Raw genomic sequence first — 18,678 nt, forward strand, 5'->3', positions numbered from 1 at the left:
ACTTTCAAGAAAACAATCTAAAATAAGTAACTGTGTAGTGATTATAAAAATATACAGATTTCCTCTGCTTCTACTGGTAATGCTTAAGCCCACATATTTGTGATATGTCTGCACGTGATGTGTATTTGGCCACACAGTTCTTTTGCATTGAACCTTTTAGGTCAGATGTGTTAGACTTCCTCCCTCCCCCACTGCATGATCAGATCAGGACTTCTTGCTTTCTCATGTTGAAGCAGAGCGATAATACTGTTTAACTCTTAATTTAGAAATAAGGGATAGGGATCCCTGGGTGGCACAGCGGTTTGGCACCTGCCTTTGGCCCAGGGCTTGATCCTGGAGACCTGGGATCGAATCCCACGTCGGGCTCCCGGTGCATGGAGCCTGCTTCTCCCTCTGCCTGTGTCTCTGCCTCTCTCTCTCTCTTTCTCTCTGTGTGTGACTATCATAAATAAATAAAAATTAAAAAAAAAAAAAGAAATAAAGGATAATGGCCATATGTGCCATAACAAAATCCATCCAAATTCCAGCTGGAATTCTTGGTCCTGGTTCTTTTACTGACTCTGGCTGCCTAGGCAAGGTTTAAAAGTCACCTCTCTTTTTCCTTTGCTTGTATGGGCATGAGATTGTGAGTTCTTCAATAGAGTGCAAGCTCGGTGAGGGTGAGGCCCTCGTCTTGGTCACCACTGTAATGGGCGGCTCAGGTGGCCATCTTCTTCTCAGAAAGGCACCGGTCAGACTGGATGAGCATCCACCTCAATGGCCTCATTTTAACTGGCTTGCCTCCTTGAAGGCCCCATCTCCAACTGTAGTCACATTTCCATGTATTAGGGGTTAGGAATTCAATGTATGATTTTTTTAAAAGATTTTATTTATTTATTCATAAGAGACACACAGAGAGAGGCAGAGACACAGGCAGAGGGAGAAGCAGGCTCCATGCAGGGGGCCTGATGTGGGACTCGATCCCAGGACCCCAGGACCATGCCCTGAGCCGAAGGCAGATGCTCAACCACTGAGCCATCCAGGTGTCCCTCAACGTATGAATGTTGGGGAGACACGATTCAGTCCATAAGAACTTCCTCTGTACATCCAATAGCTAGTTCTTGTGCCTGGCACCTGGTCGGCAGTAAATATTGAATTAACACAGCAACTTGGACAGTGTCATCAGTGAGGTCTGCCATTCGGAGTTTCTTGTAGTAGCTAATCCAGAGTGTCTGCCTTTGAAGCTTCTTTTCTACCTACACATTTTATCGGCCACTGATCCTGTCTTGGCCAGTAACCTGACCAGATATTAGACTTGTGACACCCCACTTCCAGGAGATGAGGCCCTGTGTCTGTCAGGGCATCCCTCCTGCTCCCAGGCACAGAGCCTGTCACTTCCACGTGGTCTCCACCGGCTCCTGATGGTGGCCCCGAGGAAACGCAGTGCGAGTGATGAGGTTCCCAGCTGCCGTCGCTGGCCCTCCTTCCAGCAGATGCTTCACTCCACCCCGAGGAGGCAGACATCTCCCTGCTCCCCTTACTTCCTTCAAATTGGGGAGAAAACCTATGACTCACGAAAGAGCTCCTGCTACTTTTCTGGGGAGAATGGGCATCTGGACAACATACCCATTGTGGGCACCGAGCTTTGCTCTACTAGTCTTTCAGTGCAAGGAAGAAAAAAAGCCCCAAAACTTTGATCCCTGGGGAGGTGAAGCGGAAGTTGATCTTCACCATTAAATTTTTTTATAGACAGCAAAGTCCATGCTTCCACCTGCATCCAAGGCGCAGAGGCAGCTGGCAGAACAAAGCACCAGAGAAAAATAGCTGCCCAGAGTCTCCTCAATTGCCGTGTACAGGTGCAGCTTGTTTTTCATCTGGTGGCAGTCACCAGTGATTGACAATGTTTTACCCAGAGGAGTTAACCCCTTCGTCCCCTACATGAGCCAGAGGCTCGCTCCAAGGCTGAGAACAAGTCCCGGCCCTCTGCCCGCCCCTGGGGTGCCCCGAGGTGGACGGCGCCGCCCTCGGTGGACGGAGCGAGCGAGTCGGCCGCGCCGCCAGCTGTCCTGGGCCTGTGCCGGGTCGGCCCGAGGTCCTGCGAGGGGCGCCCCCCGCCCCCAGGGACAACTGCCCCCAGCTTTTCTCTTTCGCCACCAGACGAGCTGCTGTGGGGTGAGTGGCAGAGGGGCCGCTGACCCGCAGCCGCGTCGGCCTCCCGGGAGGAGCTGGGGCCTGCGGGCGCTCGCGGGGGCTGGCTTGAGGGAGCCCGGGGCCTGCAGGGCTCAGCGCACGCAGGAACCAACCCGGGGGGGGGCACCAGCGGCTCCCAGAACCTCCACCAGATTGGAACGTTTGGAACGAGGCCAAGGGCAAGGGAGGCTCCTAAACAGGGATGGCTGTTAGGCCACATGACAAGTTCCCCTGAGCCCCAGGGTGGACCCCTCAGCAGTCCAGAGCCAAGGGAAAGAGAATGTCAATGAAGGGATGGGTTTGTGGCTCAGATGGCTTCATGTTCTGAGAGGTATATTATAAATCACCTGTCTCAACACCAGAAACCTCACAGATGAACATTCTTAATCCTTTAAATGCCTAGAGCACACCATGATATGGGCACAAAGCATGACTTCCTTACCCCCCATGGTCATAGAGCAATGTTTGACCTCCGAGTGGAAAAAATGATGTGCAGACAACTCTGACACTTCAGGAGTCTTAGTAAATTTCCAGTCATCACACATGCCCCGGAAGCTTCCTACTCTGGGTCTTTGGCTTCAACATGGGCTTTGAAACGAAGCCATGCTAGGTTGAGGGCATCTGTCCAGATGTTCAGGTCTCCACCCTCAAACCAGTTAATCTGGAAGTAAAATAATCAAAGGAACTCTGTGGCCTAGAAGCCAGTCTCTCTCATTCACATATCAAAACTTCTCTATGAGTCTTGGTCTACTGTGTGGCCAAAAGCAATTGCATTTTAAAATTTGAATTTTCAGTAATTGTTTTGATCTTGAAGATGGACCGCAGCTGCTAGTGATCGCGTATGAAATAAAATACCAAGATTGTGCAGAAATTATAGCCTCGGCACCATGGTGATAATCTAATGAGGCAAAAGCTTGGATGTCTGTCAACTTAACAGAACAATGGGTGCTGTCAAGCAGAGATACTGTAGGAAGTAATGCCTCAGAAATCACACAGTTTGGACATTCCGGCGGCAAAACTCTTCTCCACAGGGGTTTCTAAGCAGGCATATGGAATGTGCTTTTGCTTCAGTCCAATTCATAAAATCTTCTGTGGGAGTAGCGAGAACAAATCCTAAATTTTACTTCAATATTTACTCCTTTTATTTGGACTTCCGTCACCACGACAGTGGAAGCAAAGAACACCCCAGCCCAGAGCAATCCGTGGGCAGCTGAGCGCTGGTGGTTTTCTTGTCCTTTTGGTCAATCCACAAGGAAGGTCCTCTTTTTAGTTATCATGCTCATGCTAACAGATTTTCGCACAAGGGGTTATATAGAATGCTCTAGACTTTGGGTATTCTTGGCCTTGGGGGAAAAAAAAATTTAAGTTTGTAAAGGTAATTACCATTATTTACAGTTCTGAGGGCAAAGCCCCACCCCGGGCTCAGGGCCAGGGGATCTCAGGCTGGAGTGTAGAGGGGTGAGCCAACTTCAAGACAAAAGCACAATTATGCTCACATAAAAACCAACACTGGTGGTAGTGGGATGAAGGAAACACCCACGCAAGGGGGGAGGGGTGTGTAGGGAGGGGTTTTCTTTGAAGTTTTGCATAGTCCCCTCCCCCCCATCATCCTGGGAATGAAGACTGGAGTTTTTATCCTGGGTCTCTTATTAAGCTGTGCCATAAGGAAATGGACTTCCTTCTTAATTGATTTGCCAATTTTAAAAACTGAACCTTAAAGAAAAGAATTTTAGAAGAATTAAGAAAACGGGAAGTGTTGTGTAAGGTGTTATGGAGCTTTCTTCATGTCTTGGCAGAAAGGAACTCAAGTAAAACACCAAAAGAAGACCTCTCTGTTTTAAGCCCACTTCATCTTTTAGGTAGCTCAATTAACCCTTCCTCCTCTTTGATTCACATTCATTTCCACTTAGGAAAGTTTGAAAGCAGTGGGGCTAGAGACAGTGTTGCCACAGTGTATCTGGTTCTCCCAGTCAGAAAACAATTAGCGAATACGTAACTACTTGCACACATTACCTCCTTGTTAACTATGCTATTGGGATCTTTTCTTCCTGCCAGGATGAAGCCAGGTGATTATTTGTGCTGATGTTATGAATCAGTGGCAGGAGAGCCTGTAATGGAAGTGTTGACATGCCTTGACATACGTGGGTGCTCCAGGGTAACCCTGAGCAGTGACAGGGACAGTCCGAACCCCCACCTGGCCCACAAGGACTGAGTACATTGGTTCTTAGAGGGTTGGCTCCATACATAGACTGTCCCTAGCACGGGAGTTCAGGAGAAAAACCATAGGCAACTGGATTTTCCCTGTCAGTCCAGGAGGAGAATGCTCTTTGGGAAACAGTGGTAGACACGTGAAGTCCTCTGGCTGTGACCTCAAGGGAAGCCAAGGCTGGGCACACTTTGGAAAACCAGCCCCCACTCACTGCTGCCCTCCCAATAGAACTTGAATGATCTGTTCTGCACACTGCCCCGCAGCAAAGAGGAAAGGGGAATTACAGGTGGGCTGGACTTGAAACACTGCTAAGGCCCCACCTGAATTTCAGGTGCCCCAGGGAGTCCTTTCAACCACCTGGAGTTGAGGCTGTTTCAAGGTACAGATGCAATATGTGTTTGTCTTGCTTTTGTTTGCACCTGAATACAAGTACCAGCTGGAAGCCAGAAGGTGTGGAGTATTGCAAACAATTTTGACTGTAAATAAAGAAAATGTAAGAGTTTAAAAGGCAGTGCTGAGAGCTGAGTCCTGCAGTGGGGGAAAAGGAGAGAAGAAACAAATTTACTAGAGGAAATAGAAAAATACACAGGAATTTGTGATGGTGTGATACCGCTGCGTATTTTCCATGATATGGTAACATCCCTACATACATACAATTCACCCTCAAATTATTGATGTACAGAAAATAAGCCTTTGGACCTGTGATTTGCCTACTATGTGCCATGCACTGAGGTAAGCCCTCAGAATCAATCAATCATCAACGCGACATGCAGACAGCAAATTCATGCGTACAGTGAGATGGCCCCATGGAAGAGCTGTGCCCTGGGCCATGAGGATGCAGTGGGCCAGCCCTGTCTCCCCAGGGTCGTGAAGGGAGACCAGAGAGAGGATGCACCAAGGAGGAATATCATTTGTTTCTTTCACCCTCAAAGCAACCCCAAAGGACACAATTCCCATAAGGGTGTGAAATGTATCGGGGGTGGTCTTTTATGAGTCATGCCCTTGGACTAGGATAATGTCTGTGTCGCATATGAAATTTGGAAGTACATTTTACTTAAATGCTAAAGGTTGATGTGAATATTTCCAAGGCAACACACATCGAGATTCCTTTTTGAGCAACCTATTTTATTGAAGATTGTTTTGCAAAGGGCATTAGATATTTGGAAAGTATTAAATGTTTAACTTTCTTATCTAATCCTGATACCCTAGTTTACAAGCTGTGTGATCTGAGATACAGAGCATTACCTTTTGGAGCTTTAGGGTTTTTGTTTTGTTTTAAATGGGAGTATTAATAACGATATCTACCTTTTAAGTTTATTTTGAAAATTCAAGGAGTTAATGCATTCAAGGATTGTTGTACCTTGCCTCTGAGCAGCAAATGGTATTATTGATATTAGCCTATCATCATGAATAATTATAATAAAAATACTTTTCTTTTTCCAGATAAATTATGACTGCACATAGAACAAAGTGAATGGGAGTAATGATAATTGTTTTGTGAATTTAATGGATACAGCTTACTAAAATGGTTCCAAATTTTTTGAGCGAAATAACCCAGTAGTGCTGAAGAGTAATTTATTTAATAGGATCAATGTCAAAATCACATTTTCCTGGCTGTGTAGACAGACTGTCACAGTGAGGTTACCCACAATGGCCCACATTCTCAAGAAGCTGACCAGACTCTTGTTTATACTCAGGAGTACTTACACTAATCCTAAGGAGAATGAAAAGATCAAAAGTTGAAAGCACATCAAGAGTAAAAGTTAAAGGTGTTCAGCAACATCCTGAACACCAGTCACATAGAAATCCAAGTGCACAGTGTCATGACCACAAGCAGACCTGCCTTAGCTGGACCCATGCCAAAAGATGTGCCCCCACCCCACATTCCAGGCAGCCGGGTCTGTGTGTGACTCCTGCCCCCCTGCCCTAGGTCTCCTGGCAGCTCCTGAGATTTTTTAGGTAAACATGGCTGGGCTGGGTATCAGGCTTGCTTGTCGAACAAAGCGTTGTTTGAAGCACTTAGGGTTTTTTTACATGATAAAAATATGGGTGATGAAAATGACTGGATTCACTTAGAGGCCTGAAAACAGATAACACGAAGCTGAGTACTTAAGGGAAGTTGCTCAGACTTAGCAACATTGTGTGGACTTTTATGAATTGAGGAGTCATTTCTCTCAGAAAACTACTGAAATTTTAAGAAAAGAGTGGTCGGGTTATCAGATTTACAGGCCACAAGGTTCAGATATATACAAATTTTAGGAGCTTTCCGAAGGGTTTTTACCCTCAGATGAATGGGAATGCAAAATATTATGCAAATCAGATTTAATCTTCTGGATGATTTGCCTCAATACAAAATGTTAAAGACATAAAAGGAAGGCTCTATCCACATTTTAAGATTGTGTTTTGATGTAAATAAAGTGTTGCTGGGAATGCCCCTGGGAGCTTGAGTCGAAGTCCTTGCCTGGATGGGTCCTCCATCTCGGAGTCCCTGGCTTTGGGAGCACACTTAGATAGTGATCAGTCATGGTTTTAATGTTTTTTTTTTTATTTTTTTATTTTTTTTAAAATTTTATTTATGATAGTCACACAGAGAGAGAGAGAGGCAGAGACACAGGCAGAGGGAGAAGCAGGCTCCATGCAGGGAGCCAGACGTGGGATTCGATCCCGGGTATCCAGGATCGCGCCCTGGGCCAAAGGCAGGCGCCAAACCGCTGCGCCACCCAGGGATCCCGATTTTAATGTTTAATGTTGAATTCAGTGAATGCCACTGGCTAATGTCAGGCAGGGAAGAAGACAAAAATGAGCCAGAAAAAAAGAAAAGAGGGAGTGTGAGAAAGGGAAGACAATGAAAAGAGACAAAAGATGGCTATGACCATGAAGGTGCTATAGAAAGACAAATGACATTTTCTTAGATTCCTTCAATAAATTCCCTACTCCTGCTCACTATTTAGAATTTTTAAAAAGATTATATTCCTTGGGAACATCCTGTGATATTGAGCATAAGCACAGATTTATAAGTATTATCCAGTCATGCAGAAATAGGAGATAATACATTGATCAATAGATTATATAATAGTGAATGTTAAATAACTAGTAAGATAATATAATTAAATACATTGGTCAATAGACTATCAGTTTTAATGTCAGGTGCTAAGTGTTTTGATAGACATTATTTTTAGGACACTATGAGAACACAGTGAGGTGGTCACTAACCCACCGTTAGTAATGAGAAAAGGAATCTTGGGGCATGTGACATTTGAGATGAAACCTGAACGGCAATATTTGGCAAAGGCATGGTGTAGAAGAGAGTGTTTTCAAGTCGAGAGTACAACCCAAGGGCTTGAAGTAGCAATGATGCTTGGAGGGAAGTATGCAGTCCTGCTGTAATGTGAAAAGGATCTCCACATGAATTACAAAATGGAGAAGCAGCAGAGGACAGATCATGGAAGTCTGTGCTGTGCTCAGCTGCTTGGACTTTTAGATAACCTTAGATAGCCTTTTTTTTTTTTAATGCTTATTATTAGAGAGAGAGAGAGTGCATGCACGCACAAGGGCGAGGGGCAGAGGGAGAGGGAGAGCATCTCCAGCAGACTCCCTGTCGCAGGGCTCTATCTCACAACCCTGAGATCGTGACCTGAGCTGAATGAAACCAAGGGTTGGTTGCTTAACCAACTGAGCTACCCAGTCTCCTCAACCAACTTTCTTACTTTTGCTGTCACTTCTAAGGTGACTGAATTTCATTTGAGAGTTTCCTATGATCAGAGCATGGGACTTGATTTATAGTCATTATTCTAAGCAAACAGGAAAAGTTGAATGGATTTAGTGACAGTGGATGGGGATGCCAGTGGAGTTTCTAGCAGGGCATGATATGCCAGGTTTGCATTTTACGAAATATTCTGTGTACCTCCAAGTTGCTCCGTTGATTTAATCAAGTTTTAGGTCAAATGGGGAATTACTGCCCTTTAAAGTGTAACTTATAAAAACCATAATCATTTGTCTTAAATATACAATGATTGAAATGATTTTGTTTTACTTGGTTCATGAAAAGGTTTTAGAAAAGAGACTCTGGCATTTTCTGTATATCTTCTGCCTCTTTAAGACAATTAAAATTTTTTTTTTAAGATTTTATTTATTCATGAGAGACACACAGAGAGAGGCAGGGAGAGACAGGTGGAGGGAGAAGCAGGCTCCCCACAGGGAGCCCAATGAGGGACTCGATCCCAGGACCCTGGGATCACTATTTGAGTTGAAGGCAGGTACTCAACCACTGAACTACCCAGGCGTCTCTAAAAAAATATTTTACATGTTCTTTGGGCTAACTTAATTTTTTAAGTTCTTGCATTTAAAATTTATAAATACAGGAGGCAGCAAAAACACAAACACCTGATAACTGACCACAGAAGGAGATCATCCATCGATTCCAAAAGCTACATCTAAATTAGTCTTGCTAGTTTATAGTTGCCTCTTGTATAGAATACATTTACTGACTTTTCACATAATTTATTTCCGTATTTTTCAGATGCCAGTGAGTTTTCTGGTTGGAAAGAACACAAAGCTTGGAGGAGGAGAGCTGAATCCCGATCAACAGTTGTTGGGCAAATCATTTAAACTCTTTCTGACTGGTTTGAAAAACAAAAGAATCATGCCTTTTCCATGTAAGGAAGGTACAAATTTGGTAATGTTTGTGGAGGTCCTCTGTAAACCACTGTGGGGTGACAATGGCAATAAACATGTGATATTTTCAAGGTGAGAAGAGTTGAGGCTCCTGGTTCAAATGTCCATCCAGCTCTTGTTGAGTAAGTGAAGGTGTGCATATTGTGCACACACACACACACACACTTTGAAGAAATATTAAAAGTGTTAAAATTACTGATGATCCCAAATTAAATAAAATTAGTCTCTCTCTGTATCCAATTGTGAAGAGTAAAAACACACACACACACACCCCTCTCTTCTCATGCATGCATAAAAATGTCACTTCTGACTCCCTTAACTTCTTCCCACCCTCACTCATTCAAATTCATCACTTTTAATAAACTAGTTTTAAAGGGGATTTCTCTGAATGTAGAACGTACTCTACATGGGATGTTTACTTGTGTATGAGGTTTAGAAGATTTAGGGCATTTTCAAAATTAGGATTTAGCAATACAGATTAAAAAAAATTTTTTTTAAGTAGGCTCCACAGTCCATGTGGGGCTTGAACTCATGACCCTGAAAACAAGAGTTGTGTGCTCTACTGACTGAGCCAGCCCGGCACCCTAGTGATACAACTTTTAAGTGAAGTAAGAATGTTACCAAGTAAACAGCAGTAGGACTAGGGGAGGAGATCAGCAGAAGGCACAATCCTGCCTTTGGTTTCTGTGATCCTGGACAAGTTACCTAATGGGTGTGTAAAAGAAGGATCTTTGTTTTATTTTTTGGACACATACATACTCTCCATCCCATTTCCAAAGCTTTCCATAGAAAAGCTCTGGAGGGAGCTTTTCAGGCAGTGGGGGTGGAAGGGTCCACATGCTTTCTTACATTTGCTCTTGTTCACTTTCTTTCAGGTCATTCAGTTTGGGGAATGACAGTTTGTTGTTGTTGTTTTTGAATATTTTTTAATTTATTTATTCATGAGAGACACGGAGAGGCAGAGACACAGGCAGAGGGAGAAGCAGGCTCCATGCAGGGAGCCTGACGTGGGACTCGATCCTGGGACCCCAGGATCACGCCCTGTGCGGAAGGTGGTGTTAAACCACAAAGCCACCCGGGCTGCCCCTGTTTTTTTTGTTTTGTTTTGTTTTGTTTGTTTGTTTGTTTGTTTTTAAACTTAGGCCGAAGCAACAGGTTTCTCAGGTCCTCTGAGATAGGATCCATTTTCTAAAGTAAGGACCAAGAGAACTAGTAAGGACTGGAGAAAATATAAAGAACATAAATGTTTACAGTTAGCCTTGGGTGACTGGGCTGGAACCTCTATCCTTGCCTGACTTCTTACCTGTTTCTGTTGAGCAACACTCTTACTCTCTACTACCTGGGACCTATTCCCTCTCACTGAGACTTCCAGATTCAAGGAAGACTCCCCCTTGGGTCCACTTGTTTGTGGTCTGAGAACTCTGACCTTCCAAAGGGCATGGGCAAAGCTGTGGACACTGATTGAAAGTAGATTTCATTTTTAGGGGTGGTATCTCTACTCCTCTAGCAAGGAGCCTGTTTACTAAGATCCACCCTAAGCATCAACCACGGTAACACTGTATCAGATGACACATCAAGAGGGGATCATTCTTTTACATTGATACAAACTGACAAAGAACTCATTGTTTAAGAGTTTATTATTTTTTAAAGTAAACTCTACACTCAACATGGGCCTCAAACTCACAACCCTGAAATCCAGAGTCACATGCTCTACTGACTAACCAGTCCCCAGCCAGTTACCCCAGATCTCAGTTTTAGAAGAAAATCTATTTTGGCCAAAAAAAAAAAAAAAAAAAAAAATCCACCGCATTATTACATTATTTTCTTTCTCTGGACTGGAGGGGGTTGGAGTAGGGATAAATTCTGAATTTAACTGTGCTCTAAGTTTACAAAATGGCAGCACTGGGGCTTCCAGAAGAGGAGGACACCTGGATGGAAGAGGTGGTCTTGTGAATCTTCCTTCCAGGAAGAAGATGTGTCTGAGAGACTACCAGGAGGGAAGTGACCTTCAAAAGTCCCAGGAGAGAAACCGATCAGGTCAGCAGCAGGTATGCATGGGAATGGTGGCCCCGACTGCATGTCTCCTACGCAGGGCCTTCCCTCTTCAGGAAAAGACCACAAAGTGCAGAGGACAGACTAAATACCTTATCTCAGCCCAAGATCTGTTCTATATTCTAGATGTTCTTTTTTGAAATTCAAAAGTGACAAGTCTGTCCGTGGCTACAAGGCATTCTAAATACAAGTACTATCTTCATGTTTGAAAGAAAAATCTACCTTCACTTTATGTGACTGCAGGGTCTCCAACAACTACAGTGTAACAGACTGTCGCAAGTGTATTGGGTGTTTCAGTTTGCCAGACCTGTCATGATAAATTAATTACAGGATGTTGCAGAAAGGGCAAAGCTCCAGCAGCATCTTGCATGGTTTAATATAGCCTATTTCCCCATTTCAATGTATTTGTGGTTAGATAAATCCTCAGAAATTTACAGCTGCTATGGACTAGTTTATTATGTACTCCGCCTGCACACATGATAAGTATAATAAGAATTTGATGTTCTTAAAGTACATAGATTTTACTGACATTTCTTTACCACCATGGAAATATTTAGTTGCTATAAGTGGCATCTGCGGACACTTCTGATACTAGTGCCAGTAGAGCAGTCAGGATGGTTAAAAACATTACCATGCTTAACCATCTTCCATTTACTTTAAATTTAAGAACCACAGCTCAGAAAAAATTATGTGCCACATTTATGTAAAATGGCCCTGTGAACAAATTTAATAGGAAAAAAAAATTAACTACTGATTGTCAGTTGAAAATACTGAAAAACCAAACTGAAGCTACCACACTTTTCTCCAGGGAACCTCCCTCTGGTCTTATGATCACTCTTCTCAAGCTTCAGTTAATTTTTATTCTGGCAACAGTTATTTTCCTCACCTTCTTGCTCTTTCCTTCTTCTGGACTTTTTTCCCTTATCTACATTAAGCAAATCATTTTTCATTCCAAGCCAATTTTAAATGACTGGCAATACAAGAGCTTACATGAAGGTTGTACAAACCATTCCTACATTTTCTTCTACCATATTCTTCCACAATTCTTGACAAGGATCAAGTGATGAATTAAGAAAACAATGGACCAGAATAAGTAAAATTAGATTCTTCAGGACTAGAAATGACACTGCAGTATATAGATTTTGGCCATTTTGATGTAAATGATGGAAGTGGAACGTGCACTTTGGCTAAATATGTGCTTATCACTCTTCCCTCTCCCTTTTTAGATTGAGAGTAGAAATTAAAATAGTAGATTCTTAGCAATCTTAACCTCTCTTTTTGAGATGACAAAAATAACCCATCCATAATGAGAATGAATTTGAGGTGTTAGAAGAGCAACTTTAGTAAGTAGTGTACTGAGAACATATGCTTGATGTAAATTTGAAGAGGATCATTAGAAAAAAGCATCCTTTGTATTTACAAAACAAATGTTTTTATGTTATCCAGTTCCCGCCTTAACTTAAAGTATTTCCTATTCACTTTAATAATTAGAGCAGAAGGATATGATGAATGAAGTGCCTCATTACCAAGTTTGCTTTCTGGGTCTCTACAGAGAGTAGCTGTCTGCTTCTGCCTAGTTGGTCCATTGTTAACCCTAAATGATGCTGACATCAATTCTCCTGCAGATAATTGGGTCCATCCATAGATTGGGTTTGCCAGTCAAGAGAGCCTTTTGATTGACATGACTCTTGATGTTTTTATTATCTTTTATATGACTGGAATGGCGCCTGTTTCTTGAATAATATGTTACTGTACATGTATTACTTTTCTTCTACAGATTCTATTTCTTAAGAAGATGTAAGAATTAGAGTATGGAGTAAAAGATTTACCGAAATAATTATGGGACAAACAAGTTATCAGCTTAAAATTTTTTTTTAACTCAGCTATATTTCATATTTTATTTAGGTGCCTGCTGCATTAAAGACATATTGGATCTTTCTGGTCCGAGTGTGGTGTAGGTACATCTAAACTGCTTCTTTATTCTAGCTGTGCTGGAGTCTCCAACAATGAGCATTTACTGGCTTCCTCTATATAGAACGAGATCCAGCACTTGAGACCTCCCAGTGGAGTCTGACAGCCTCCATTTACAACTAGCGCTGATGGACAAATTACCTTCAAAATCTTGGGTTTTCCCATTTGTAGGGCAGGGAAGATTCTAACTACCTCATAGGTCTGATGTGATGAGTAAATGAGATCATATACATAAAGTGAAGATTTGGGGGATATCTTCTGTTACTAAGTTCAATGAAGCAGAAATCATCAAATATATAGCTTTAAACAGTTGGACTGTTGAAAAATGGTCTCATAATTTACTTAACATATATGGCCCTCAAAGATTATTTAAATATTTATAAATAAAAGTGTAAGGTCTTGGATTTTATAGGTTCTAGAACTTTCTAACTCTCAAAAATATTTGTGAATATTTTTGCTTGTGTGCTCTCTTTCTCAAATAAATAAAATATTAAATAAATGTGAGTTAAATATACAATTAGAGTGACATGGTAAGTTATTTCCCAGATATACTCTTGCTGAACTTCCTAAGGAGAAAATGTCTTCCTTTAATAAAACTTTACTATAACTTAAAAATAAAATTAAGGTCAAGTGTTTGCTTTTCTAGACAAGGTTTAAGGGTACCAAGTGTTAGCCATTTAAAAACACGGATTTCATTTAAAATGTGCATTTTAGGGATCCCTGGGTGGCGCAGCGGTTTGGCGCCTGCCTTTGGCCCAGGGCGCGATCCTGGAGACCCGGGATCGAATCCCACATCGGGCTCCCGGTGCATGGAGCCTGCTTCTCCCTCTGCCTGTGTCTCTGTCTCTGTCTCTCTCTCTCTGTGACTATCATAAATAAATAAAAATTAAAAAAGATAAAATGTGCATTTTAAACATAAATTTGCATCACGGTGTAAAATGTTTCATATCCTAAATCTTTAAAAACTTGATGTTTTCTCTAGCTTTGCAAATCTTATTCACTGTACAGTTTTGATACTGAAGAAACTTCAATATCCAAGATAGAGTAGAACCAATTGGGAAATAAATTTCTAAGAATGGTTTAAAAATATTTAGATCTAAAAAAGATGTCAAACTCTTACTCATTTGGAGGAGACTTCATAAAATGGGATAAAATTCAATAATTTCAGAATGAAGATAAAGAAAACTAACTTGTTACTAAGAAGATGTGCAGTATCAGAATCTTCAAATAGATTCTCATGTCTGATTCCTCTACTTGACTATAATTTGGACTTCTACATGGAAGGTACTTCTATGATGTCCTCTGCCCCCATCCCATGTCTGAGAGTATGATCAAGATGTTTTATTAATCTACTCATGAACATAACTGGAGTCTTATTTGTCAACTGGACAAAAGAGGAAAGGACTGGGTCTTGAGTAACACCAACTTTTCTTGGTTTGCCTCAATTATTATTTTTGTCTTCATTAGTTATAATACAAAAAACCCCTTTATTTTTCATATGAACACTGAGATCTCAGCAAATGTTTAGCTCCTGTGACATATTTCATTTGTCTTAATTTTTTTAGAGTTATTTAATTAGTTTTGGAAAAGAGAGTGAGAGCATATAAGTGGAGGGTGGGGCAGAGAGAGGGGAAGAGAGAATCTCCAGTAGATGAGCAACTTATTGAAATCCTTTGTGATTAAAACCTAAATCAGAAAAGCAATATATATCTCAAAACTATAAGCTAAAACTGCAGAGATGCATATTTTATAATTATCAAGTACATTCACAACTCAGACAAAACAAGCTCACACAATGGTCACTCCAGCTGCCTGGGCCCAGCAGACATGCATCCAGGACAACAGGAGCTCGGTGCCACCACACAAGATTTTGGGGCTGATGGTTGAGGGCTTCTGCTGACATTGGTGCCACTCACCACCTTTAAAAATGCTCCCCCCCCCCCCCATTAAGTTCTACACAGCAGGGGCATGTTTACCAATTTTCATGCCTCTACAACATGTGCAGGGATAAGAGCCAAATATGTTTTTACTAGAAGAATTTCACATCGGGTATACATCTGGGCAAAATTTACACCTCAATGCCCAACTCTGTTTTTCTCACTTCTTATTTTAATCAATTCAATTTCTAATTTGGTAAATAAGTTTTCTGATACTATATTAGTTTTGACCTTTGTGGGGTTAAATATTTTACTGACAGACTTATAATCACATTGTTGAGAAAAGAGTCAAGAAAAAAACAAAGAAATGAACTTTTATATTATAACATAACACTTTAATAAAACAGTCATATTGTAATGACACCGTTAATTAAGGAACTCAAGGAATAAATAATGCAATGTAATAATTTAAGAACAAATGTTAAGACTAAAATAAATATTCAACAATGGAAGTCTACAAATGACTTATATGCTTAAATATGAAATGCTCTTTTTTAAAAGTAAAGATATTTGAAATACTGCTACCAATCAAGTCAAAGGGCATTTAGTTTACATGTAACAAGTTACATATATGATTCATTCAAAACAAACAAAATTTGTTCCCTTTTAATGTCTTTCTCACTGGGACCATTTAAAATATACAATATTGTGAAGCTGCTTGTCTCTTAAAGTTAAATTTCAAAAGCATACACTTTATATTCTGAACATAACATCACACAATCACGTTACAGATATAATAACATTAAACGACTGCTTAATGGACATCCCAACAGAGTAAACACTTTTCCTTCATGTTGAATAGCAATTACGTTTTTTGTTTTGTTTTTAAGCAATTATTTTTTTTTCTTTATGGGTTTTCCAACAGTGGTCATGTAATTCTGATGTAATTACTAATAAATACAAGTGCCAGTACTTTGATCAACAACAATCACAATGGTTTATAATAATGAAGGCCAAAAGGCCACATTCATTTTTCTACTCATACCTTGCTTCTGATTTTTCTAGATGCTCTCATGAGGACAAGACATAGTGGGTCCTTCCTTTCTTCCTTAGGATCTGAAAATTCTTAAGTCTGAAGAGAAACTGGTTTCATTTGCCATTTCATTTCTGTGTATTTGATTGTCTCTTCATTCTCCTTCAACTCTTTACTAGGAGAAAAGTACACAAAATGTGTTCAATGAACTCAAACAAGGTCTTTTGCCCACAACCAAATCTCTGTATGGTCCTGCAGTGGAGCAGATAATAAACATACTGTGCGACTGACACACACACACACACACACACACACACACACACACACCTAAGACCAGAGTATGAATCACCTAGCTAACTCCTAGTTTGCTTCTTTTTTTATTTTTTTATTTTTTAATTTATTTTTTATTGGTGTTCAATTTACTAACATACAGAATAACCCCCAGTGCCCGTCACCCATTCACTCCCACCCCCCCTAGTTTGCTTCTTGAACATACTGTTAACATCTCCCAGCACCATCAGCAGATGCACAAGGCTTGCTCTGGCACTGACCAGTGAAAAAGAAATATACTTCTCAAATACAGACACTAATAAGTACCTAAACCCGGGGCAACTTCCAGAAATTAAGAACAGGCAATCAAGGTTCATAAAATTCTTCACTTATTGGGGAAAAAAAGGTTAGTAAATGGAAAGAATATAGACCATCCTATTAAATAGCATTCTTTCTTTTTTTAAAAATATTTTATTTATTTATTCATGGAGACACACACACACACACACACACAGAGAAACAGGCAGAGAGAAGCAGGCTCCATGGAAGCCTGATGTGGGACTCGATCCCAGGACTCCAGGATCATGCTCTGAGCCGAAGGCAGATGCTTAACCGCTGAGCCACCCAGGCGTCCCGAAATAGCATTCTTCCATTTGATCAATGGTGGTGTCTATTTTTACAAGTTGTTTAAATATATTTTTTGGATAAATAAAAAAAAATGGTAGGTGTCATTTTTAACGAAGATAGTGATGGTTAATTACGCATCTAAATGCAGCTCTAAAATAAATAAAATAATATCATTAATAAAATTAAGATCCAATGTGCAGATGAAACAAGGAGCTTCTTAGAGATCATGTGGGAAGTACACAAAAAACTACGTAGTGGTGTTGAACCTGACACTCTTTAATGCAATTATTCACGTGCCACTGGTAAGTTACTAGACTTAAATAAAAATGTCCTTTCTCTGAAGAGAAAGGACTTAATGCTTGACTGCTCTGAAAAAACAAACGCGGGCTAAGAATCTGGTTAAGGTGGTGGTCAATTACACTGAACACTCCTGAGAAAAGTAAAGGGTAGGCTGGCCCTTTCCTCAGGTCCTTCCCTGGTAGCACAGGAGGTATAGACAACATCTGTGCTCTTCGGGGACAGGCTCCATCTTAAATAGTTACGCTATCTTTTTTTGACAAGGGGAAAAAAATCCTTGGTCAGTCCGTGTTTCCTGACTTTAACTTTGTTGAACAGAGCCAGCACAGACAAGCTGGGATTATATGCAGAAGTTCAAAAATGTTTCAAGTGAGGCTCACCAGAACTAGAGTGTAAAATGGTACAGATGTGGTGTGCCAACCTACAATTGCATGAGGAGCCGAAAAAGGGTATCCCATTCATTTCTGCCCCTGTGTGTATACATGTAGAGCATACAAACCTTGTCTCAAATTAGGGCCCAATACAAATGGGAAATAAAGAAGCAAAGGCTCAGACAGACGCTGGGCACCAGTACCTGAGAGATCCTACAAACAATGGCAAGGGGCCTCGAGGAAGGTAAATAGGATCTTAGAGGAGTAACAAGGCAAAACAGAGTGGGAGGAGGCATTCATAAAAGTGGTAACAAAAACAAAGATGAAAAACAGAAAAGGGAAGGAGAGAACAACAGCTGGAAGTGAGTGAGCTGGATCTTGCACGTGCAGAGGACAGAGGATGACATTTATCAGGTGGAGGTTGCCCTCTAAGAAGTAAACAGTGAGGCCAGAGGACCCGCAGGAGAGGGAACCCTCTAGAGAAATGTAACTAGAACATGCAGAAGAAGGCAGTGTAGATAACATCTTTAAGGGAAGTGAATCAGACTAAGAAGAGGAAGGGGCCCGTGACACAGAATGACAAAGATCACCTGGGAGAGGGAGAAAAGGGACAGAATAAAGGGAAAGGAGGACTGACAACCAGTCCACAGCTCTGAGAAGAAGGACACGGGAGTGGTGTGTGAGCACGACAGGTGCTGACAGCATGGGCTAGAGAAGCTGGGGCAGTGGATGGAGATTTGCTGAAAGGGAAGAGATGCCACCCAACCGAAAGACTCCAGAGCAAATCCAAATGAGGTCTCTCTTTGAGGTGTCTCCTCCTGATTCAGCCCCTAAGTGAATGCAGGTAGAGAAATACAAAGTGGGGGCCTTTTTTTTTTTCAAGGGAAATCATATGAAAAGAGAAAGGAAAATGTGTGTAGTGAGCTTTTAGAAAATGAGTAGGAAACCAGGTTCATGTCTGTGTATGTTATGTGTGAAAAGTAAGAGTCATAAAAATACCGGGCCCCACGGGCCCCACCCTGCAAGAAATTCAGCCCAGTAAACATTCCCTGAAGGCTTACTACTTGGCCAGACAGCAGGCTAAGCACTGGGGAGAGACAAGGAGAGCACAGTAGAGCCCCAGCCTGT

The 18,678-nt window shown here is 41.4% G+C and overlaps 2 protein-coding genes across 3 annotated transcripts in view; one reads left to right on the top strand and one right to left on the bottom strand.

The window, feature by feature from the left end:
* The window catches only part of MYB (MYB proto-oncogene, transcription factor), an 88,306-nt gene extending 74,714 nt beyond the window's left edge, over nt 1-13,592 (top strand). For both annotated transcript variants that reach the window (XM_025422356.3, XM_025422361.3), the window contains one exon: nt 8,898-13,592. In XM_025422356.3, coding sequence (XP_025278141.1) covers nt 8,898-9,128 — 231 coding nt within the window. In that variant the 3' untranslated portion in view covers nt 9,129-13,592. The remainder of the gene's footprint in view (nt 1-8,897) is intronic.
* Nucleotides 13,593-15,325: 1,733 nt separating this feature from the next.
* AHI1 (Abelson helper integration site 1) overlaps nt 15,326-18,678 on the bottom strand; it is a 200,017-nt gene continuing 196,664 nt past the window's right edge. The window contains 1 exon segment of the mRNA XM_025422343.3: nt 15,326-16,160. The gene's annotated coding sequence lies outside the window, so the exon portion shown is untranslated.

This window comes from Canis lupus, chromosome 1, assembly GCF_003254725.2.
Source record: "Canis lupus dingo isolate Sandy chromosome 1, ASM325472v2, whole genome shotgun sequence".
In the NCBI taxonomy this organism is placed as follows: Eukaryota; Metazoa; Chordata; class Mammalia; order Carnivora; family Canidae; genus Canis; species Canis lupus.